The sequence below is a fragment of the Choloepus didactylus genome, chromosome 3, assembly GCF_015220235.1.
Source record: "Choloepus didactylus isolate mChoDid1 chromosome 3, mChoDid1.pri, whole genome shotgun sequence".
Lineage (NCBI taxonomy): Eukaryota > Metazoa > Chordata > Mammalia > Pilosa > Megalonychidae > Choloepus > Choloepus didactylus.
In genome coordinates, this window is record NC_051309.1 from 133,631,196 (window position 1) to 133,652,702 (window position 21,507).

Sequence of the window (21,507 nt, forward strand, 5' to 3'; positions counted from 1 at the left end):
GGCTGTATGCTAATAAATTTCTGGCATTTTATGTTGTATAGGATGAAGGAGTTGAATCCGATGATTTGAAAAAAGATCTACCTCTAATGCCTCCACCTCCAGATTCATGTAGCATGAAGTTGACCATCAAAGAAATTTGGTTTAGTTTTGCAGCTCCCACAAATGTGAGATCTCCTACACATGCATTTTCTAGGTAAAATGATGTTTCTTTTCTATTTCAAGTAGCATATAATTCGGTTTCGTATATTTTCCAATTATTTTTCTGAATATAATAATAGGGCTGCACTTTTTTTCCATCTCTCCTACTTCATACTTTCTTTAGACATTATTCTCAGCTTGTTTCTGTTCACCTTTTTCTTTCCTAGTGCTTCAGTTTTATTTTTACATGTCACCCTGCCTTGGATTCTTGTTTACTCTTTTCACTGCTGGCAGGCTTTTCAATTTTTCTTTCTTTTCTTTTGTCCATTCTTTGAATTTCCTAGTTATATTTTCATAATTTACTAGGTGGTCAAAAGGAAAAGAAAGTAATTTTGCCTGAAGGAAATAAGCCACCAAGTACAGCAGGTATGCAACAGGTTTGAAAAACAAATCTTGACATTTGCTTTTATAATTTTTTTTTTTTAAGGCAGCTGAACCTTTTAAGCACTGCAACCCCTGCAGTTGGTGCCTGGCTTGTTCCCATTGATCAACTCAAATCATCCTTAAACAAATTAGACACTGAGGGAACCTTGAGAATTTGTGCTGTTATGGGATGCATAATGACAGAAGCATTAGAGGTAGTGTGCAAACTTTATTATTGAAATTGATCCCTGTTGTTAATCATTGCTGGAAAACAGGTCTGCAAATTCTTAATTACTTGATATCTTAAATTTGTAGGATCTTTGGTATATACCATTCTAAATCTGTTATTTTTGCTTTGTTTCAGAATAAAAGTGTACATTTTCCCCTAAGAAGTAAATACAACAGACTTACAAAACTTGCCCGCTTTCTCCAAGAAAATCCTTCATGTTTACTGTGCAACATACTACACCACTATCTGCACCAGGCAAATTACTCCATCATTGATGATGCTACCATGGTGAGTTCCTGAAACCTTATGTTAGCTCTAAAGAAGTCTCTGTTCTGTTGAGGGGACACTGACTCATAGGGGAAAAATAGAACATTGAAAATCATGTGGAATAAAACTGAGAGCCATGGACATGTTTTTAAATAATTTAATAGCTTTTGGAGATATATAAAGGTCACATCCTTGTCTGATTTTTATCTTTTTTCAATTTGATCCCAGCTTTTTCAAAACAATGGTGCATTAATAGTGATATTCTTGTGGTGAGGGAATTATGGGTGAATTATTTTGTTATTTTATTGTTATTCTCCTCTGCATTTTCTAAAATTTCTGTAGTGAGCATGCATTACTTATTAATTAGAATAAAAACTTTTTTAATGAAGAAAATGCTATTTATTTCAATTTATAAATAAACTGTTTTTAAAAAAATCTTAATTCCATATTCTTTCAGTTAAGTGTAGGGACAAGCAGTATATAATTAGTGTAAAGTTGTGAAGCATCTGAATTTACTGATTTTTTTTTTTTTGCCAGGTAGTATTTTAACTCTTTTTAGCAAAAAAGGAAATAGGGTCTTTATGGTAGTAGCTAAATTATTATGGAATGAAAATAATTTCAGAAGCATATACGTATTTTTTAATATATAAAGACTTCTGGTGTTAAATTTTTAACTTAAACTTACAGGTAGTTTAAAAATTTTAATGGTAGCAATGTCTCTAATCGCAAATCTTTACTTAATTAGTATTTAAGATTTGAAATACTTTTAAGTACTATTTCTCTTCCTTTATTTTAATTTATTTTTGTACATGGGGAACAAAGAATAATTAATCTAGGGAATATTTGTTGATTTTTTTTTAATGAATTATTGAAACAGACGAAACGCTCAGTTTTACGAATTGAGTGTAACTGCAACCATACTTGTACAGTGGCAAACTAGATTAATTCTTGGTTGTTGGTGAAACTTAAAACCTAAAATAGAATAGCAATTATAATTTAAGGTACCACTGTCTAATTCTTATGTGATCTGAGAGCTACATCTTTTTGGTACTTTCAAGTTATACTTTACTAAAACAAAAGAAAAAAATATGTTAAAATATACCGATTTTTGATCACTTATTCTTGCATCTGGGGCAAAGTTCATAGTTACAAAAATATATCCTTACCATTAATAGAATATACCCTTTATTGTCCATTTATTGGACTAGTATTAAAGAATTGAAAGTCATTTGATTTTAATCCCATTTAAACCATTTAGCTTGGATGTGTTCTGTGGCCACAGAGAGCATCAGAAACTAAGGCCAGCCAGTTTGTAAAAGTATTCCATCATGTAGCCATCTCATTAAGTCAGGCAGCATTTTATTAAGAACCTGTTTAGTGGCACAGGCTATGCTAGGCACTCAGGCAGCTCCCCAAATAGAGTACAATAGTGGTAAACATAAGCCCAGTAGTAGAGAGCTCTCCTAGGTTTAGTGTGGTAGAAAGGGATGATACATGCTCCCTTCTGTTAAAGTAGATTAGGGAATGTATTACAGAGGAGCAGACACCTGAGTTAGGTCTTAAAAACTGCATAGATGTTGCTAGACGAATGTTGAGAAGAGTTGACAAAAGAGGGGATGTTGAAGTGCATTACAGGCAAAGAGAATGGCAAATATATAAAGGTGTAGAGGTGTAATATAGAACAACACATTTGAAATAGAATGGCATATCACTGAAGCATAAGATTTGGTATGGATGAATGATGGGAAATAATGTTGGAAAAGAGAATTTTGTTTCCTCTGTTTAGTGAGTATTCCAAGTAGGTCAAAATACATTAGATTCTTCTTTGGGGCCAAAAAAGTAAAGTGGACAGAATGCTTCTTGAGGAGAATCCCAATTTTGCACCTGGTTTATATTTTATTCACATGGTACTATTGTCTTGTTTATGACAAAAAGATGTAATGCTGTATTTTGAGAATGGGTTCTGAAGTCAGCTTGAAATTCTGGCTTTCTTGTGTAAGCTTGAACAAATTACTTAACATCTAATTTTTAGTTTCCTCATCTCTAAAATGTTTATGAGATTTAAATGAAAAAATACATGCAAAGCACTTAAGTAGTAACTGTTTTTGTAACTTTGCAATTACTTCTGACCATATCGTTACAGAGTGATGGACTTCCTGCTTTGGTAACTTTAAAGAAAGGTTTAGTTGCACTGGCAAGGCAATGGATGAAGTTTATTGTAGTGACACCAGCCTTTAAAGGTGTTAGCTTACATAGACCAGCTCAACCTCTGAAACCGCAAGCAGCCGTGGACCACAAACATGAAGATGGACTTGGGCTAGACAATGGGGTTGGTCTTCAAAGTGATACCAGTGCTGATGGAGCAGAATTTGAGTTTGATGCAGGTAATTTTGTAAATCTGTCTTGAATGTTCTTTCACCCTTCACAATTAAGATGTTTTCTTCCTCCTCACAATTAATATATATTTTTTGTTTAGATATGTGCAGCTTCTATTAATAATGGTAATATACCCCTTGAACAGATATTAAGGCCCTTTGATTTTCTCCATATTTATAAACTGTTTGTTAGTAAGTTATTAATAAGCAAATATTTTAGCTAGATTATTGTATTATGTACTTTGTAACATAGTACCTGTGATAATTTTAATAATTAGAGTCTCAAATTTGAAAATGTCATGGCTTCTTTATAGAAGTGTGATTTTTTTATTAGTCTAAATAAATTAATAATAGATTTCTTCTGATTTATCCGGTACAAACAGAGGCAACTTTGCATAGCTGCAAAGTTCTCAGTGACATACCTTATCGCCTTTTAAAAAATTTATATTTGTATATTTCAGGTTATTAGCCTTCTTATACCACAGTCTTTTCTTTTTTAAGTAAGCAGGTAGAAAGTTTTATTGAGAACACATGTGAGAGGACATGCGGGCACTCTCACACAGAGGTGAGAGGTGAGAGGCCCCGACACTGTGGGCAATCTGCTTTTATAGATTTTTGTTTCTTTTGAAATTTTTATTAACTATTTTACTATTCTCCCCTTATCCTTTCTTCTGTTGATGCTGGAGCCTAGATGACTCACTCAGGCAGGGTTGGTTGATGCCACCCTTCTCTCTAGATGACTCACTCAGGTGGGAGTCTTTTAACCCCCAGGTACTGTTTATTGCTGTTCTTCTCAGAGATTGCTTTCTCCTTGAACCTGACCACTTCTGGGAAATTTTCCCTTTTGTTTATCCTGCAATCGCCCTAATTCTAACCCTACTTCATATCCTCCTCAGAGATTTCTAGCTCCCTTAACCTTAAGGGAATTTGGGCCAATGATCTGTCTTCTGTAGCTGCTTCAAGCTGTCATTGGGGTCGCAGGCCCTACTTGTGGGAGTCTAAAAGTCTCTGGCTATGCTACTGAGTATGGCTAGTTGAGCATGGGGAACAGGAGTATAGCCTCTGGTGTGAAGTTTGTTGTGAAAGCCTTTTAATCTGGAAGAAACAAACTAGGTAAGAAATTGTATACACGGTCTGAACAGAAGCAGGAGCAAGATAGAGCTCAGGGTGTTCTTTAGAGTTTTTATGAACCCTTTTGGATGGGGCTTGGCATACTGTGGCAGTGCAATATTTGGCTGAAGTTTGCATAGAGTAATTTTTTACTTTATTTGAAACTTCTTAGCCACCAAAATTTCATTTACCTTTTTTGGTTAACTAATTCTACAGTGCAAGGGCCAGGCTTATCTTTGGGAGTCATGTTTTATGTTGTGAGGGAGACTTAACACCTCTGGAAGTCGTGTCCCACGTAGAGGAGAAGGTAGTGAGTTTATTTGTAGAGTTTGGCTTAGAGAGAGAGAGAACATTTGAGCTCTGGGGTGACTTTTAGGCATTAATTATAAGTGGGCTTAGCTTTGCTATTACAGAGCTAAGTTTTATAAGGGTAAGCCTGAAGATTGAGGGCTTGGTTTATTAAATTGGTAACAGTTTGTTTGTTTGTTTATTTATTTATTTTAATTTATTTAATACTTTAAGGGACTTTGCAAATTTTTAAATACTTTGGCTCCTTTTTGGTCTCACATGGAAGTTAAAGTTTTAGAATATAGACAGTATTATCCTTCACCCTGTATTCTGATTTGCCTTAATCCTAACTAGATCAGCATCATTTACATGTTGCTGTAGGGAGTAATGCTGACTTTCAGCTTACACAGATATTTAAAGTTTTAGGAAACTACTAGATTATATAAAGAGCAAAGCATCTTAGAATTTAGAAGTAACAGTTGAAGCTTAGGGTATAAGAGCTTACAATTTCTTAATTTTTTATAAGCATTTGTAAATGAAATTACTTCGAGAAATAAAACCATTTGACAGTTGTTTTATATTGGGGTCATCAACTACAGACTATAGCAGAAGTTTTGTCCTGTTTCACTTCTATACATTTATTTACCAGGATTAAGTTAATTAACAGGTAGAACTTGTTATACTTAATTTTACTGTAATTTTTATACTTGCCTTGTTTCTCTTTTAAAGCCCTTTTTGTTGAAGATGGAGTTCTGACTTATAGCTGACCACATGTACTTGTAGAGAAGCCTTAGAGTAAAGTAGTGTAGCACCTTATTTTTACAAGGTGAAAGACTAAATCCCTTGTAACAGTTTTCCTTTAAGAGTGTGAAGACTTGCCTTTTGAAATAAAGGATAAGGTAACATAAACATAAAACCTTTATCTTTCAAATAGAATATTTAGATGGTTAAGAAAACCTTTTGTAACCTTTCATTAAGAGTAGACTAACAATTTATATTATTTTAACAGAATTCACTTTTTCAAACCTTCCACTACTTTCTGTATCCGCCTAGGGCTTTTAGTCAGCAATGATTATAAACAAGATTCACTTTCATGCTAGGAATATGTTAGTTCACAAAATTAACATATTGCAAGACTGCTCTGAGGTGGTTGGAAGTCAGTAAGGTCTGCTGCTAAAGCATTCTTTTAAAGATATGGGGATTATTTTCAAACCCTTGGGACAGCACTAAGTGAGCAGGGTGGGAATCTTTTCTTAAATCCCTGCCATTCAAAGGCATATAGGTATTGAGAGTCAGGGTGAAGAGGGATACCAAACCAAACCAAACCAAACAAAAAAAAAGCATCTTTAAGATCTAGGATGGAGAACCTGAACACAGATGGGGGCTACTCAGCGGGCTCAGCCCAGGATGCCTTCATCCCATATGGATGGGTTTTTTTGCTTAAGGATGCCAAGAGGCCTCAATCCATTAGGGGCCAAAGTGCAAACAAGGGGGTAAATGCTAGCTGGGTTTACTAGTCTTAAGATGTCCTCCAGGGAGTGAAGAAGAGCCCCCGTAGAAGGGGAATGGGGCATTCAGAGACAATGAGAAATTAATGGGATACTAGAAGGTCCTTAAGCTTACAAAGGAGAGAAGTAATGAAGGTTCTAGTTTTGGCTTTACTGTCAATTCCATAGCTAGGCAAGTCCAGAGTGGCATTTCAGAACAGAGTAAGTGGCTCCATTATTTAATTAAGAAGTTAATCTTGCCTGCCACGTCGCGCATCAGCCGAGGCTCCTCTAGGTTGATGGGCTGATGTGAAGTCAGCAGAGCCATAAGCAGCCTGGGAACCCTTAGTCTTCTTCATTTGCCACGAGCAGGGCTCTAGGGGCTGTGCTTCCACCCACCCCCTTCAGGAGACGGTGCAGTTCCTAGATCAATGCCCATGTTGGTGGCACCTGGGGCAAGGCCCCAGTGGGTCCCAAGGTTGAGGGTTGCTTGAGGTTTCTGGCACTCTCTCTTCCAGGAGCCTCTGACCCATGGTTGAAGCAAGGCCCTTGATTCTTGGAGCCGTGATTTGGGTGACCTTGAAGGGGCAGAGCACTTTTAACAGTGACTGTAATTGAGCCTGTTCTCTGTTTTTTTTTTTTTTTTTTTTTGGCTTAGCTCTCTTTACCTTCTCTTCCTTCTTGGCCTTGTCTCAACTGTTAGACAGAAAAGGCAATTTTTGTAGGTCATTAGTGGGAGTCTGTGGGCCCATGGAGAGCTTTTGCAGCTTTCTCCAAATGTCAGGGGCAGGCTGGCTGGTGAAATGAGTGCCCAGCAAAATCTGACCTTCCCGTGAATCCAGGCTTACATTAATATACTTTTTAAGGGCTTCTACCAACTTCCCCTGGAACAAGGCTGGGTTTTCCTCTTTCTCCTGAGTGATCTCCCTTAGCTTATTACAATAACTGTCTTGGTGGTACGTTTTCTCATGCCTTTTAGCAAACAGATTTTAAAAGGGGATCCTGAAGAAGATCTTCTTTTCTAATAAAAATTGAGACATTGGCATAACACAAGCAACAAATCCCTCTCAGGTCCTTGTCTTGATAGAGAGCCAATAATATCCAGGCTTAGGGAATTTCTGACTACTTTCCCTGTCTTTTACATACTGGAGGATTGTATTGTAATTGAAAGTCTCATTGGAGGGCTGTGCTTCCTCTTTGTTTAGCTTTATTGACTGTTGGCATTTCCCATTTTCTCTGGGAAATGCTAGTATCAGTGTGACTGCATGGCATCCCGATGTGCATCAGAGCAGGGCGTTTCCCTCTCTACCAGCCCATTCTCTTGCGAAACGGGGAGTACAGTCACCAGGCATCCCCAGGACACCTTTCCTGAGAGATGTCTGGACCTATGCTTCTGGTGATTTCGCAGGCCTTGTCCAAAAGAATTCCAGGACAATGCTCTTGAGGAGCCCTTCCTCTCTGCCAGCCCAATCTCTTGAGAACATGGGGAGTAAAGTTCCCGAGAGTCCCAGGGACGTTTTGCTGGGCATCCCCAGGACATTCCTACCCAGGAGATGTCTAGACCTACGCTCTTGTGGGGGTACTCACCCCATCTGAGAGAAGTTTAGGACAATACTCCTGGGAATACCTTTGTCCTGTAAGTTTCCTGTTTCCTAAGGGTTAAAAAGAGAGCATGCTCTAGAAGAGAAGCTTTTATATTTGGCCACAGTAGGATTCAGTAGAGGCTAAACGATCAAGGCCCGAAGGAGAGACACTCCCATTGGGAAGTACCCAATTCCCATGGGCCTAAACCAGAGATGACTTCCTAGAATGTCAGGCAACACCTTGTTTGGTACAAGAATCACTAGTCTGGAATCGTGTGTTGCAAAAGACGGAATGTCTCAGGATGCGTTGAAAGCCAGACAGAGGAGAAAGAAGGAGACTCTCATGGAGGCAGAGTATAGGATCTCTGTGGAAGAGGGGAAAAGAGAAACAGGTTCAGTAGGAGGAAGGGCTCTGAGGGACCAGGAAATCTTCTTAGACAAGCGAGGATCAAGAGATGGTCCTTAGAGGGGAAGAAAGGAAAGTGTGGGGATGTCTCGGAGAACTGAGGAGAGAGAGGAAGAGAGAGAGACAGGGACTTTATTTGGCTTGCATTGGACTTCTGCTCGACATGGGGAGAAGCCTCCAGTCAGATACCAAGGGCAGTATCACCCACCACCCTGAGCCTTGTTGGATCTGACCTCTGAGAAGGGACTGAGTGGACCGAGTTTATGTCCTAGGGGAGCTGAATCAGGGCCCCTGGATTCCTAAAGACACAGAAGCCGGGTGAGTGCAGAGTCTCAGAGTGCCAAGCAGACAGAGAGAGAAAGAGAGAGCATGCGCGAAACACAGGGACTTGATTTAGCTTCCATTGGACTCCTGCTCGATATGGGGAGAAGCCTCCAGTCAGGTTCCAAGGGTGGTATCACCCACCTCCCTGAGCCTCCATGGATCTTCACAGCATGAAGACTGGCTCCTGCCACCTTGAAGGAGGGAGCCAGAGGCTTAGAGTAGGCCAAATTTATGTCCTGAGGGAGCTGGATCAGAGCCCCTAGATTTCTAGAGACACAGTTGCATGAGGACATAGGAGAGGATAGCAATGAGCCAAGCTAGAAGAAAAAGTGAAAGCATGCGACCAAGCTTCCCAGTTGATAACCATGACTTACCAGTCCAGATGGTCAGAGAGGAGAAGTGTCTCCTGGCTGGCTCACCAAAATATGTTGCAGGATTTGGATGTAAATGTATTTAATAAATGAGCATGTTTTGAGTCTGAATTTTTACTTATTTTTTGTCTTCTAAAATTTCAAGTCCATACAAAAGTTGAAAAGAATAGTACAGTTGAACATCACTTCTGGTTAATTATCTGCAGATACCCATGTTAATCTGTGAAAATTCTTTTCTTTTGAGCTTAGTTGAACTGGTGTTTGGTGTCTGTGTAGTTTGAGTGTCATATGTGAAAGATCGAATAGAAATTGTTTGTGCCTTTTATGAGATTGAATGAGAGGTTTGTGATTGGGCTTGGGAGAGAGAGGAGTGGGCCTAATGATAGCAAATTACATGTTTATAATTTCAAGGACTGTTAAAGTTGATTGTAGTTATACCACCAAGAGAACAGGTTGATAGTTTAAGAAAATGAACAATTATCTGTAGCTCATTTATGCTTTTGAACTTTTCAGCCACAGTCAGTGAACACACAATGCTGCTAGAAGGGACAGCTAACCGGCCCCCACCTGGTGGCTCTGGACCTGTAACTGGAGCTGAGATAATGAGGAAACTTTCTAAGACTCATACTCATAGTGACTCGGCATTAAAAATAAAGGTATATTATTGCTGCTTTTGGTTAGTTACTCAAATTCACAAAGAAGACCTAAACTTTTGTTATATCAAATTTAAATATTAGTTATCCACCCTAAATATTCAAAGAGTATTTTTATGTTGAAATTAACTTGATTAGTGACTTTTATTGTACACATTTTTTGAAATTATGTAATCAGTAATTAATATCAATATAGACTACTTTAACAAACATCAAGCCTTAGCACTCTCTTTTCAATTCATTGAATATTGTATTAAGTATTGTATTCTGTAAAATGCAATATTGAAAATGTTGGTAATCTCCTAAATGTCAGTTTTAATGAGAAGCCTTTGATGCAGTGCATGATTAATGTATGTTTGGGTTAGCCTATTTTATGGTTTTAATTACATTTTTTTATTTTAAGAAATTTGACCTGTATTTGATGAGAGGCATTCATAGCAAAGTGGTTAGACTACAGCCTTGGAAGCCACACTGCCTGCTCTGCAATTGAACAAGTTCTTAATTGCACTGTGCCTCAGTTTCCTCATCTGTAAAATGAGAGTTATAATAGTAAACTCTTTTAGAGGGTTGTTGTGAAAAATGGCTGAGTTAATAAATGAAAAATGCTTAAAATACTATCTGGCATATTGTAAGCACTCAGTAAATTATTTGTTGTTGTTGTGGGTTATTGTAAGTTTGCTTCTCCGGTCACTGAAAACAACAGACAGTTAATATTTTAACATTTTTGGAAGGTTTGGGTATTGACTTACACTGATACCCAGAATCCTTAAGATAAACGCTTCATACATTTCACTATATTAAAATAAAAATTTCTGCATGGAAAAAATAATGTAAACAAAATGGAAAAGACATGACAAAGGGCTAATTTCCTAATAAAGAGCTTTTCCTAATCATTAAGAAAAAGACCAAGCATCAAATAGAAAAATGGTTAAAGAAAATAAATAGGCAGTTCTTAGAGAAATACATACAACCGTATGAAAATTTATTCTCTTATAATTAAAGGAATGTAAGTTTAAATGAGATTTCCATTTTCACCTATCAGATTGACAAAACTAAAACATTTGATACTTTACAGTGTTGGTGAAGATGTGAGAAAACAGATGCTTTCATATAGTCTTGATGGGAGTGTAAATTGTTGTCACCTCTTTGAAGGACTGTTTGACTACCTATGTGTCAAATTTTAAATGTTATGCCCTTTGACTCAGCATTTCTATTTCCAGTAATCTGTTCTGTAGAAATACTCATAAATGCTTGAAGACAGGGATCCAAGAATGTTCTTTGCAACACTATTCATAATAGGAAAATAATAGAAACATCCTAACTGGCTAACCATTAGAGGACTGGTTAATAAATTAGTGTACACCAATACGGAGGCATACTGTGAAGCTTTTAAAAAGATCTATAAGTAAATATGGAATGATCCCCAAAGTACATTGAGTAAAGAAAAATATAGAACAATATGTATTTGTATCTTAAGAAGGACAAGTTATGTATATGTGTTTAGATAATCCTAGATGATTTATGGAAGGATAGACAAGAAACAGTTAAGTGGGCCAAAAGACTGGGCACAGGGAAGACCTAATTTTGATTGAATAGCCTTTTGCACTTCTAAAGTGTTTATTCTGTATAAGTATTGCTCTTTTAAACAAAACATATGATGATAGTTTGATATACATTTTTTAAGAGTTTGGACAGTATGGTTTATTCTATTTCCACAGTCTAGTTTAAAGGCTGGGACACTTTAAATTCTTAAGTTCTTAGTCTATTTCAGCTTTTTTCCTGATTGACAGTTTTTAAAATGCCCTCTGATCATATTTATGTGTTTTGCTATTAATGCTGATCTCTTTTGGAAAAAAAAAGTTTTTTTCCGAAAAAAATCTTTTGTTTATGGGTTATAAAAGTCCTCCAAAGAATTGGAATTTCAGATCCTTAGTTTTAGATCACTGCTTTTTGAGGACTTCCTGTTTGATCTTTTTTTTTTTTTTCACTGTGTTTTAAACTGATCTGAAATTCTTATCTTGGAGGTGACAGAACAGATAGAGATTGAACAATCCTGTAATTTCTTCTTTTTTCTCTTTCCTCAAAGAATTACTGGAAATTCTTTTTGGCATTTAAAAACTCTCCAGAGAATGAAACAACAATATATTAACTGGGCACTAGGAAGGCTAGTGTCAAGTATTTGGAAATATAAATCAAGCAGTTGGATTAAAAATCTGACTTTTTCCTTCCTGGGTATATAAGGGATCTTTCCTCTTCTGCAAAATACAAATAACCTCCTACCTTTATAACTTGTTAAGGGTTAAATAAGACAATAAATGAAACGTGCTTGGTAGGTGTTTGATATTTAGTAAGTGCTCTTTTCCCTCCTGGGTTATCAACCTTCCTCCACCTTCTCCCAGCTAAATGAGGATGATTGGTAAGGCATGAGGGAAGGTACAGACCTTTGTGTTTTCCAGGGAAAGCTAAGAATTCAGTAGTCTTCACACCAATATGAGCCTTTGCCCCTGTATTCCTTACTCTTATCAAAGAGCTTCTAGTTTCCTCTCAGGTTATCTTTGCTGATCCTCAATGAGAAACTACAGGGACAGTTGCTGAAGGCAGATAGCTTTCCTCTCTGCAGTTTCTATGACCAGAACTTACTTTTGGTGGTATGTCATTTTACAGATCATTTTAGGTATGTATATTTTTCAGTAATTTCTTGAGGAATTATTTTTTTGTAAGAGGGATTGTGTCTGGATATCATTTGCTAGCTCAGTAAATAAGCAGTGACAAAAAGAATCATTTCAGGCTGCTTTTTTTCCTTGCTATCCATAGGGATGTTCTTTAGATCCTCCACAAACAATCTTATCCATAACTTTCTGAAGTCCTAGTGTTTTGTCTCCTGCTCCTTAGGTGTTAACTAGTGTTTTATTTTCTATCATCTATTTAATGTGCTGTACTGTGGTCTGTATGTCTTGCAACTGGACCCCCTCTTCACATTTAGAAGGGAATTAATGAGCCATGGTAAAAATCAGTGACTGTGCATCGATATAATAATGATAATAAAAGCTGTCCTTTGTATTGTACTATAGGGTTATAAAACATTTTCACATGTTTAAGATTTACCACAATCCTGGTAGATTGGTGTTGGTATTAATGTGACAAATAGGTAGCAGTAATAGCAGCAGCAATAGTAGTTATAGTATTAGCAGTGGTTTTTATATGCGTAAAAATGAGCCCTGTGTTGTTCCTTCCACAGGGCATTCACCCATATCATTCTCTGAGCTATACCAGTGGAGATACTGCCACAGATTCTCCAGTGCATACTGGACGTGCTGCGATGCCAGTAAAGGAGAGTCCAAGGAAGGAGAGCCTACTCAGTTACCTGACTGGAAGCTTCCCAAGTTTACACAATCTTCTGGAAGGGACTCCTCAGAGAAGTAGTGCAGCTGTGAAAAGTAGCTCCCTAACAAGAACAGGTACATCCTCTAGATTTGACAAAGTTATAATTTATTTAAAAATAAATTTATATTTTTAAGGGGGAATTAAAAAAAAAGACAGTACTTAAGTTTATTTAATTATATGCTTGGTTGCAACACTGATCTTTCATGTTACCTCTTGTCTTTGAGAAAATTTAGGAAACTTTTGTTCTCTTTTAAATTCGTGGTATCTTCATGTCTTTAGTTTACATTTTTGAATGGTAGCATTGACATTGGTGTCAACCAAGGTGTGGTGTGAGGTGCTGTCTAGAGCAGCCAATATAGAAATTTCCCCCATTGTAATAAAAATAAATTATTTATTAATGTATGTAATATCCCAATACCAACATTATGCAGTGAGATGTCAAAAACACCTGCAAAGATGGATATTTTAATGTGATTTTTCAAAAGTAATTGTGTAAATCACATTCTCTGCTCTTTCATACCTAAGTAATTCTATACTCAGTCAAACTTTATTTCAGGAAATACAGTGGCCACTGATATGTTATCAGAACATCCCTTGCTGTCTGAACCATCATCTGTAAGCTTCTATAATTGGATGTCAAATGCTGTGGGTAATCGAGGAAGTGTGGTACAAGAATCTCCTGTTACAAAACCAGGACACAATAGTCTTCCAACAGGTATTAAGTGATGACATTATTGCAACAGGTATTGAGTGATGACATTACATGTTCCCCTGAATAAGGGGAACATGGAAAATTCAGGCAGAATCCTACTTTGCAGAGGATGATTAAAAATTTCAAACATTTTAATTACTGTTTAGCTGGAATTGGCCATTTATAAAATACTTTTGATAGTATTGCAGTTGAGAGAATAGAATAGTAAGTACTTACTGTTTCCGTGGAAAACCAAATATGTCATATATGAGGTAGTATATAATTGAAAGAGTTTAAAGCTTCCAATTAATGTGGCTGGTTTAATTTTCAAATAAATGAAGAAAAATGAAGAAATACAGAATGTAATTGCAAATTATGTACGTATCCCTGCCCTCAAGGAGGAAGATACATGAGTGCCGTTTATTAATTTTAAAAGAATATATGTAAGTAGAAAGAAGACTGGCAGAGAATTAAAATTAGTAATGGTCATTGTCTCCAGAATTAAAGTGAACCCACCCTTCATTTCTGTTCTTTTGTTTTTCTGTTTTTTTATTTTTTGTTTTTCCAAGTTTACCGTATGTATTATTTTCTCGTAAATATATATATATATATATTTTAATATGTATATATTTAAAGGAACACGCGAAGCAGCCTTTGCTAGTTACTGAAGAGAGCTAGAAGTAATATATGTAACACCTATTTGGATTGATAGTAAATTTTGTTAGGCTAGACAATATGAAAGTTTTAAGTGGTTGATAATGTTCCTGTTTACTCAGTCCTTTCTCTTGCTGGCATATGGAGTGCTTTTGAATCTGGAACTGATTCTAATACTAACTACTTGCTCTTTCTTAGCCTTGGCCTTTGTTGAGGAAGGTAGAAAGATGATTCTTTTGCCAGCTCTTGGCACCTTTCTGGTACTAGTCTCACTAAACCAATGTATAGATTGTATATAGTTTAAATTTGAGAACCGGAAAGGAGCATTTCCTCTCTATCATAGGTCCTTTGCCTGAGGAGTTAAAGCATAAAAGGAGTACAGAGGAAAGCAATGATGCCATTTTATTTTTGTTCTGTCTCGGGAAGGCATAGTTAGGAAGAAATGTGTATGTGTGGTTCTGTGACATGCATGGCTTTTGCCCTACTACAGCTGTTTTCTGTATTCCTGCTACTGTCTGTTACTCTGTTCTTCATTGGAAAGCTGATGGGACATCACATGCTTTTCAAAGACCTTCTGGGTATAAAATTCCCCATTTGGTCTGATTAACTCTAATATAGGTGTATGAGGATGACTGATGTTTTCTGAAAATTTAATTGCATTTCTCATTAATAGATCATGTCTGTAAAATAACCTGTAAGTACTAATTTCTTTTTCTTTTCAATTTAAGTGGTCTAGTAACAGTGCTATAATACAGGCTTCATAAATTTACTTAGCTGTGCCCTTTATGTTGTTTTTCTTTCCTAATAATTTACATTTTATTCTTGAAATTTACTCTGTTAGGTGTTGCACCCAATCTTCCTACAATACCCTCAGCATCAGATTTCAACACAGTCTTGTCTAGTGACCAGAATACTTTGGATGGGACACATTCTCAGCATAGCACTAGTCAGGATGATGTGGCAGGTGTAGAAGAAGCGAATCAGGGGTTTCCTGCTGTTCAGCTTGCTGATGCACAGGTGAGCTAGTCTGTTTTTTCTGTAATTATAGTAATGCCTCATTAGGTAGTATTTAGCAACAGAACCATCAGGCAATATGTATCTTAGAATTCTAGTGACGGTCCCTATTCTCTGCCTAATCTGCCTAAAGCCTTCATGAAAAAAAGGAGGAGCCTTTAAAAAGTATGTGGGTCAATTATAAATGTAAATTAGCATTTTAAAATGTTACATGTAACATTTAAAATAGTGTGTGGGTTAATTATAAATGCAAATTAAGTACCTATGGATGCTTATTAACAGAAAAGTCGTATATAGTTCTTTGTCAAATGTAGTAATAGTTTTGTTATTCGGAGATAGATTGGCTAAGTAACATGACTAGAAAGATAAATCCAAATATGTCATGTAGTCTTTAGTGCTGTGTTAAGACTTTGTTGAGGGAGTAATGGGGAGGCTTGAAGATTTTAGAGCAGAGGAATAAATAGAATGACTGGAACTGTATGTGTAAAAATATCAAATAGGGAGAAATGTGTTGAATGGATTGAAGTAGAGAAACTAGAGATGAAAGGAAGAGATGAGTCATTGAAATTGTTCACATGTGGTAGTGAGGTTCTAAACTTAGGTGGTTGTGACTCTGATTAGATAAAAAAATATTGTGGAGATTTTATTTAATTAATTAAATATGGAGAGTGAAGGTGGAAGGCCTTTGAAATTTATTTTTTAGTGTGAATGACCAGAAGATAAGTGGGAGAGTGGGACTTGCCAGAGTGGGGCATGGATATTGAGAGGTGTTATTCTTACAGGAAGGAAGAGTCTTGAGTATATTTATATACTTATTAGGAATTAGGAAAATCATATTCAGTACAATAGGAAAAAGAGCCTGACTTGTGGAGCAAGATTCTTATAGATGAGAAGTACTAGAATTTGAGTCAATTATACAGAGAGATGCTTTAGACAAGAAACATATGTTTTCCTCTGAGAATTTTTGGGGTGGCAATAAGAACAGTTCACAACTATTGTGATAAGTTTGCAAATTGGTAAGTTTAACACTTTTACTTACAGAAGGCAGTTTAATGTTAGAAATGTGTCAGGCACTTTTAAATTTTCCTGAGATTAATTTCTCCAGTACATTAGAGTAATTTTTAGGAATACCTCTATTTTCTAAAAAAGCAAGAGTGGGAAAAGAAATGTTTTATTTTATATTTCTATGTGTGTAAGTTTGTTGGATTTCTTAGCATTTAATATATGTTTTTAGAGATAACTACGTTATTTCCTATATATATGTATGAGACTATAAAATCCACCAAGAATGTGAATATTAAGTAATAAATGAAAATTAGTATAAGGTAATTTAGAAACTTGTAAGTGTTGAAGTGAATGGGAAAGAGAGCTCACCACAGACCCTCAGAAGGATTGTCAAATAGTGCTGAGGGTCTAGTTAAGGGTTTAGGTTACTGTTGATGTACCAATGAATGCAGTTATGGCTCACATTGTCCTTAGCAGCTTAGCTGTAGGAATGGATGAGAATTGATTCAGGGCAGATGTAGAAAGAAAAATGAGATGAAGAAATATAATTAAGTGTCTTGAAAGTTGCTGAAATGCAGTTTAAGCCAAGGTTGAAGGAGACAAGGAAGTCATGTAACTTTGGATCTGAAGTGTCAGTTGGGTCACCTGTGTAACCAGTGAAGTCATTCAGGATAATAAATTGGGATGGAAAATAAAAGGGAGAAAATAAGTCAGGAACCAAAGTCTCAGTAGGTATGGAGAATTGACCAGAGGCATAAATAGACGACAAAGATGCAGAAGGATGGAGGATGGTTTGAACCTTGATGAACGAAATTTTTCTTTGATATAGCAAATCTGAGAAAGAATAAGCCCAAGAAAAAGTATGCCAAGCAAGTATACAAGGGAGAGAGAACTTCCCCCTAAGTTCTAGCCTAAAGTAAAATTGTTTGCATTCTCTCATTCTAGGCACTCAGACCTTCACAAGTATGGCCTTATTGCCAAGCACAGCCAAATTAGATGACCTGGAGACAATTAAAATTGTGGACTTGGCTCTCATTACACAAATAGCACTTGTCCATTTGGATAGGATTGTTTTAAGCTTCAGAAGAAGATCACACAGAGAAAATGTTTAGTGAAAGAGTTGGAAGGGGGCCAAGGAAAACACTGGGTAACACCTATATTTAGGACACAGGAAAGGAAATGGAACCATGCAACAGAGAATGAGTAGATAGTACTGATCCAGTATTAAACAAATATAATTGCTTCTGTTTGGGTTAGCTCTTAGCAACTGAGAAATTCAGTTAACTAGAGATTTAACCAGAGTGATGTGTTTTCAAAAGCATGTGTGATACTAAAAATGAAAGGAAATTTTGTCAGAAAACAAATGTTCGACAACTGTTAACCAAGTGATACCATTTAAAAATAGGTCAGATGTTCTTAATATAACATTGATATGTTTTAATATTAAAACAGGAAGCTGAGGAACTACTTTGTGAATCTAATATAGCAGACTTTTATGGAAACACATTAGTTATTCATACCTTTTTTTAAAAGCAAGAAGTAGAATGATTTAAACTAATTCATAATTTATTTTCCTTGTAGTTTCAAAAAGGCAGGATCAAGGAATCTTTGTCCTTATGATTAATTTGAAGATGAATGGCATATAATAGGTGCTTTAAAGTACTGGTTAACTTTTAAATTGGAGCCTTATTTATTATGTAAGAATTTTTCCTGCTTCACATTATAGTAATAATATCTACCAAGGTAGTATAAGAAAAAGTAAATGATGAAGTATAAATTGAGCTAATATGAATTTTTTATGTCTTTTAGGTTGTTTTCAAACCTCTTTTGAGTCATACAGGGATCCAGTCACAGGATGCAATGCCTCTCTGCTACCGAATGTACTTCGGAGAACACCTTTCATTTTCAGGGACTTTGGATTGCCTCAGAGCAGATATCGTGGATTCAGACACAGCTAAAGAGAGAAAAGGCAAAAGAGCAAGAAGGTGTCTTTTATATTGTTTTTATGTAAAATTTTGTACAAAAGTTATAATATCTGTTTTTTAACTTTGCTTTCTTCTAATCCTAACAAGAAAGTAATTTTAATATATTAATGGAAAGGTAATTTACATTTAATAAAAATAGTAATCACATTTTCTTATTAATTACCTGTTGATTTTTATCAACAGATAACAAGGCCTATTTTCAGATATATTTTCATGCCATGTTTGATCATGTATGAGTGTCAAAGTGTACATTTGATATATGCCCTCAGCATTTTCTTACTTGGCCGTTACAGTGAGTGAATTTTTATGATTTTATGGATCCTGATTTTATATATTTACTTAGAATTTATTCCTAACCTCCTTTCTGAGTTGACTTGTAGCAAGTACTATCTTGTATTGGGAACATGGTAGGAATCATATTGAGAGTGTTAGCCATATAAGAATGCTAAATGTAGCATGGTAAGAACTATCTTTTACTGCCCTTCTTTATTGCCAGGATAGATCTTCAGTTTCTTTACTGTTTGTACAGGAAATAATATTCCCCCTAACAGGCTTTAATTAATCTTTGGAAACTTGGAATTACATTTGGGGTCTTGCTTAAGTGTATAAGCATAGTAGAATATGAACATAGGTGGCACTTATGACAAAAGGTTTTTACATCATTCTTGCTTTCATCCTATTTGTGCTTTTGCAAGGTGGTAGATTAAAAGTAGAATGAACTTATATTCAATATATATATTTAAGTAACATATATTCTTCATTTGGAAAGTTCTATTTAAAATTTTAAATAATTTAACACAATTACTTTTTATAAAATTCTGTGGTAATTAATGTATAGAAAAAATGTAGCTTAAATTTTTTTTTGGTCTAAATATCTGAAGATTTTCTAATGACACAGGCACCTGGAAATTACATTGTCTTTTCTATTATATACAAGTGTTCTGTGCTTTTTACAATAGTGTGGAACATACATATGACTGTGGAGGCTGAAACTATGCAAAGTGATATTAGTAATCAATGGGAAAAATTACAGTTGTTCTGTGACCTTTAAAAATGTTTGTCAAAACATTAAAATCTCTCTTATTGTTCATTATAAGTATATGGGGAAATGAAAAAATAGTAAAACTAGTATTTACTTAGTACATTGTAATTTAAAACATTTAGAAACATAGAGAATTAAGTGTTTTATTTCTTTGTAACAAAACTTATCAAGGATAGTTTGAACAGTGCTTGCCTTCTCATCCTATAATGTACAATACAGAATGAGCCTCTTTTCTTTGCCTTGGTGAAATGTCACACTCCTTTCTAAGAATGGATCAGCTCTCCTTTGCACTTTCAGTGTCATGAAATATCTCCAAGAAGTCCTTTACTTTGAAGTTTTTGTTAGCTTCACTTCCTCTGGGATATCTTCCTGCTTTTTTTCACAATTTCTTTCTTTATGTCGATAAGTTCTCCATCACTGAGTTCCTGTAGCTGCATATCTAAAGTCTCTCAAACAGTGAAAGTGTCAACATTTCCAGTCAACTGTTTCTTCTATGACTCCATTTATGTTCAATTGAATTTTACTTCTAGCATTATCATTTTTTGTTTCTTTTCTGTGTTTTCATCTTTGTTGGCCAGTTCTCTCTTTTGATTATCCATGTTTGTAAAGCATCACATGGTTTATCACTAGAAGGCAAGGAGGCAACAGTGCTGCATGCGTTGCTTTCTGTGTGCATAGACTGAATAACAGGCTGAATAACAAATGTCCATATACTGGCACACTTTGAAAGAAGTGATGTGACTGGTCAATGACCATGATTTGCATCTGTTATTTATATAATGATTTGTGGACTAAAGAGCTGTCAATGACATTTGTACTTTATGCACTTACAGTTAATTTTAGTTACTGTCTGTGGCAATTAAAATTTGAATCATATTGTTGGGGGCCTGGTGTTATTTAACTAAACTGTGGTAACTGAAATTCATTCATATTGGAACCACGCAAACCTCAACAACAAAACATTTAATATCTATATTATACACTCCCTAATTAGAGTTAAAATATTTGAGTTAAAGTTTTAGCCAACTTTCCTATATATATAAAATATAGTATAAATAAGCATGTGTATGTATGTATGTGACATGAAAACACACATAAATAGTGTATGTAGCTTCATATATATTATTTGATTAGATACAAGTTATATATGCAAATACATATGTATATATATAAATATATAAAGAAAAGTTAGTTGGTTTATAGTTATGGCCTACTTAGTAGCCTACTAAATGCCCTGTAATACTACCACAGGCTAGACCTTCATCTGACTGCATTTCCTTTTTTATGTTCCTAGATAGGTTCTTTGGTGATTCTCTGAATTTATTGTATTTGGTCTAGCTGAACTTAACATTCCTTTTTTTTTTTTTCTTTTTCTTTTTTTTTTAATCTTCATTTTATTGAGAGATATTCACATACCATGCAGTCATACAAAACAAATCGTACATTCGATTGTTCACAGTACCATTACATAGTTGTACATTCATCACCTAAATCAATCCCTGACACCTTCATTAGCACACACACAAAAATAACAAGAATAATAATTAAAGTGAAAAAGAGCAATTGAAGTAAAAAAGAACACTGGGTACCTTTGTCTGTTTGTTTGTTTGTTTCCTTCCCCTATTTTTCTACTCATCCATCCATAAACTAGACAAAGTGAAGTGTGTTCCTTATGGCTTTTCCAATCCCATTGTCATCCCACATAAGCTACATTTTTATACAATTGTCTTCGAGATTCATGGGTTCTGGGTTGTAGTTTGATAGTTTCAGGTATCCACCACCAGCTACCCCAATTCTTTAGAACCTAAAAAGGGTTGTCTAAAATGTGCGTAAGAGTGCCCACCAGAGTGACCTCTTGGCTCCTTTTGGAATCTCTCTGCCACTGAAGCTTATTTCATTTCCTTTCACATCCCCCTTTTGGTCAAGAAGATGTTCTTCGTCCCACGATGCCAGGTCTACATTCCTCCCCCGGAGTCATATTCCACGTTGCCAGGGAGATTCACTCCCCTGGGTGTCTGATCCCACGTAGTGGGGAGGGCAGTGACTTCACCTTTCAAGTTGGCTTAGCTAGAGAGAGG

General features: G+C 35.8%; 1 protein-coding gene across 8 annotated transcripts in view; it reads left to right on the forward strand.

The window, feature by feature from the left end:
* The window catches only part of KIAA1109 (KIAA1109 ortholog), a 236,371-nt gene that overhangs the window by 112,425 nt on the left and 102,439 nt on the right, over positions 1–21,507 (forward strand). For all 8 annotated transcript variants that reach the window (XM_037830586.1, XM_037830590.1, XM_037830591.1 and 5 more), the window contains exons 38-46: positions 42–193; positions 626–776; positions 926–1,078; positions 3,201–3,441; positions 9,515–9,657; positions 12,893–13,112; positions 13,595–13,753; positions 15,225–15,400; positions 18,212–18,387. In XM_037830586.1, the coding sequence (XP_037686514.1) occupies positions 42–193; positions 626–776; positions 926–1,078; positions 3,201–3,441; positions 9,515–9,657; positions 12,893–13,112; positions 13,595–13,753; positions 15,225–15,400; positions 18,212–18,387 (1,571 nt within the window). The remainder of the gene's footprint in view (positions 1–41; positions 194–625; positions 777–925; positions 1,079–3,200; positions 3,442–9,514; positions 9,658–12,892; positions 13,113–13,594; positions 13,754–15,224; positions 15,401–18,211; positions 18,388–21,507) is intronic.